At 38.5% G+C, this 2,735-nt stretch overlaps 1 protein-coding gene across 1 annotated transcript; it reads right to left on the reverse strand.

The window, feature by feature from the left end:
* Positions 1 to 795: 795 nt before the first annotated feature.
* LOC106528324 (gastrula zinc finger protein XlCGF7.1) lies at positions 796 to 1,953 on the reverse strand (the record flags this gene model as incomplete). Its single annotated transcript, XM_014023471.1, is given in 1 exon segment — positions 796 to 1,953. A coding segment is annotated over 1 exon segment (918 nt), but the record flags the coding sequence as incomplete, so codon positions are not given.
* Positions 1,954 to 2,735: the final 782 nt, after the last annotated feature.

Genomic DNA, 2,735 nt, shown 5'->3' on the forward strand with positions numbered 1-2,735 from the left:
CTATATGTCCACACTCACTGGTGTTAAAAAAACATTTGTGAAAGTGTTAAATTTTAACACCCATTTTGTTGTTAATTTAACACCAACCAGTGTTTAATATTCAACAATACTGGGTGTCACATTAACATAAAATATAGTGTTAGTAACACCAGCCAGTGTTAAATGTCATATTAACAATTTAACAGTTTTAAAATAAAAGTGTCAAGAGTAACACCAGTGTATTATTATTATTATTATTAACAAAGGAAATTATGGTGTTAAAATGTGAAGAGGCACCACAAGGTGTCAATACACCATCAACTTGAGAGTGTAAATTTAACACTCAGAATTAATATCAAACTCTCAGTAGTTAGTACACAACTATAATGGAGTCACCCTTCACACACCAGGACATACCTCTCACTCATGGTGTCGATTTTTGGCCAATAACACAAACTTAAAGTTGAACAAATTGATCAAACTGAACAAGAAAACTAAATAGAACAAWTTTTTACTTTCATGAATGTCTTTAATAGCATAAACATGCAAAAACATAATTTCTGCAAAATTTCTCAACAAGGAATGCTGGGTAAATACTGGTCTGTCTGATATGAGGCGGAAGAGGGCGGGGCTTTTCAGAATACTTCTTTCTACACTGCATGGTGTCATATAACAACACTGTTAAGTTGTTAAGTGTTATATAAAACTTAACAGTGGGCAGAGCTTATTTAACACTGTCCAGTGTTGAGACAACACTGAGGAAATGAACAATGTGAATTAACACCAACACTGGGTGTCAATTTACTCAGAAAATGTTAAAATAACACTAGGGGGTGTTAAATCAACACCCAAAAGTTTAACACTGAAATTTTAACACCTGTTTTTGCTGTGTGTAGTTATTGTTTTAGGGCCCAGCCCTGCTTCAAACATGAACAAGATTTAAGACTTTTCTAACTTTTCTCCACATTATGAACATGTCATTCTTCTCCTGGCTGTAAAACCTCTTCTAGATCATTTGGTGAAACTTTTCTCCACCTATGACAGAAGAACATCAGCTCAGCTTCTGTGAACTTTCATGTGACGAGTAAGCTGGTCCTTTCTGTAAAAACGTTTCCCACAAGTTTTACAAGAAAATGGCTTCTCTCCTGTGTGACACATCATGTGACACTTCAGACTTGATGAATATTTAAAAAGATGTCCACAAGTTTTACAAGAAAATGGCTTCTCTGCTGTGTGGATCAGCATGTGATTTTGAAGATGTACTTTTTGATAAAAACCTTTTCCACAAGTTTTACAAATAAATGGCTTCTCTCCTGTGTGGATCATCATGTGACACTTCAGATTGAACTGATGTTGAAAAGCTTTTCCACAAGTTTTACAATAAAATGGTTTTTCACCTGTGTGGACCCTCATATGTCTGATTAAGTGACTATAAGCAAAGATCTTTTTCCCACAGGTGGGACAACAATACATCAGTTTATTAGAGTTCTGGTTCCAGACTCTGTGGACCTTCACATGATGGTAATGCAGTGATTTCTTTGAAAAAGTTTCTCCACAGATTAGACAAGAAAACAACCTCTCAGATGTTGCTGATTGGCCTGCATGGTTACCATGATGACCCTCTGTGTGATCCATCTTCTTATCTGACCCTGAATCCTGATCCTGGTCCTCAGATCCAGTAGACCTCTGAGAGATGAGCTGCTCCTTGTCTGGTTCTGGTTGACTTTCTTCATAAAAAACAGTCACCAGAACCGGATCAGTCTCCTGCTTCAGGTGGAGCTGATCTTCHTCCTGATTGGTGCAGAGCTCCTCATCCTCTACTTTGATCTGAGGAGGTTCTGGTTCCTCCTGGTCCTCAAACTGTGAAGGTTCTGGTTCCTCTCGGTCCTCAATCTGTGGAGGTTCTGGTTCCTCCTGGTCCAGGCTTGAGTTCCTCTCCAGCTTGCAGAGCTTCTTGTGGACCGGTTCCTGTTGCAGGTCTGAAAGGACAAAAAGACAAAACAAAGAGATTAAATATGAAACATAAATGTTCAGTCAGGATCTTCTTGGTTTTTATCTTCAGAAACAAACAAAAAGACTCAAAAACTCAGAGCTGAAGAGAAATATTTTCTTTTTTCTACTTTCAGACTTCAGACTAGAACTGGGTGATTATTTGATTGTGATTATTGATCGAGACAATTCAAGTCGATCACTGTGATCAGCTGTGAGCCTCTTTACTCGATCAAACATGGCAGAAATGTGTGTGACAACAGCCACTAAGATTCCACGTCCTCCTGCTCCACTTTCATTTATAAATTGCTAAAAAAACCTGGATAGAATCAAGGAATTGACCAAACAAAGTGTGAATCTTACAGAATATGCTTATTTGTGCAGGTTTCTGTATAATTTTGTCCACTTTTGTTACATGCTAACAGGCACGTGGGGTGAGGAGGGAGGGAGATAAAAAAAAGAAAAGTTACCTGACCTGTGACCCACGGCAAACCCACTGAAACAGAAACGTCCTCCAAAAAATGTCCCAGTGGTGTTTTTTTTTTCTTATAAGCCACTTCAGTAGAAAACAGAACTGAATATTAGTTTCTTCATCATCGACAGTAGAAAAAGAAAAGACAAGAAAAAGGAGAAAAATTCCGGTCTTCTCTCACCTTATAACCCCAGACGCAACTTGCGATCACAAGACCAGAATCTTCTCTTGGTCCCCCGTACTCGCTTCAAGACCCGTGGTGACTGTGCCTTTTCCTCAACGGCTCCTAGAATGT

This window comes from Austrofundulus limnaeus, unplaced genomic scaffold (assembly GCF_001266775.1).
Source record: "Austrofundulus limnaeus strain Quisiro unplaced genomic scaffold, Austrofundulus_limnaeus-1.0 Scaffold371, whole genome shotgun sequence".
Classification (NCBI taxonomy): Eukaryota; Metazoa; Chordata; class Actinopteri; order Cyprinodontiformes; family Rivulidae; genus Austrofundulus; species Austrofundulus limnaeus.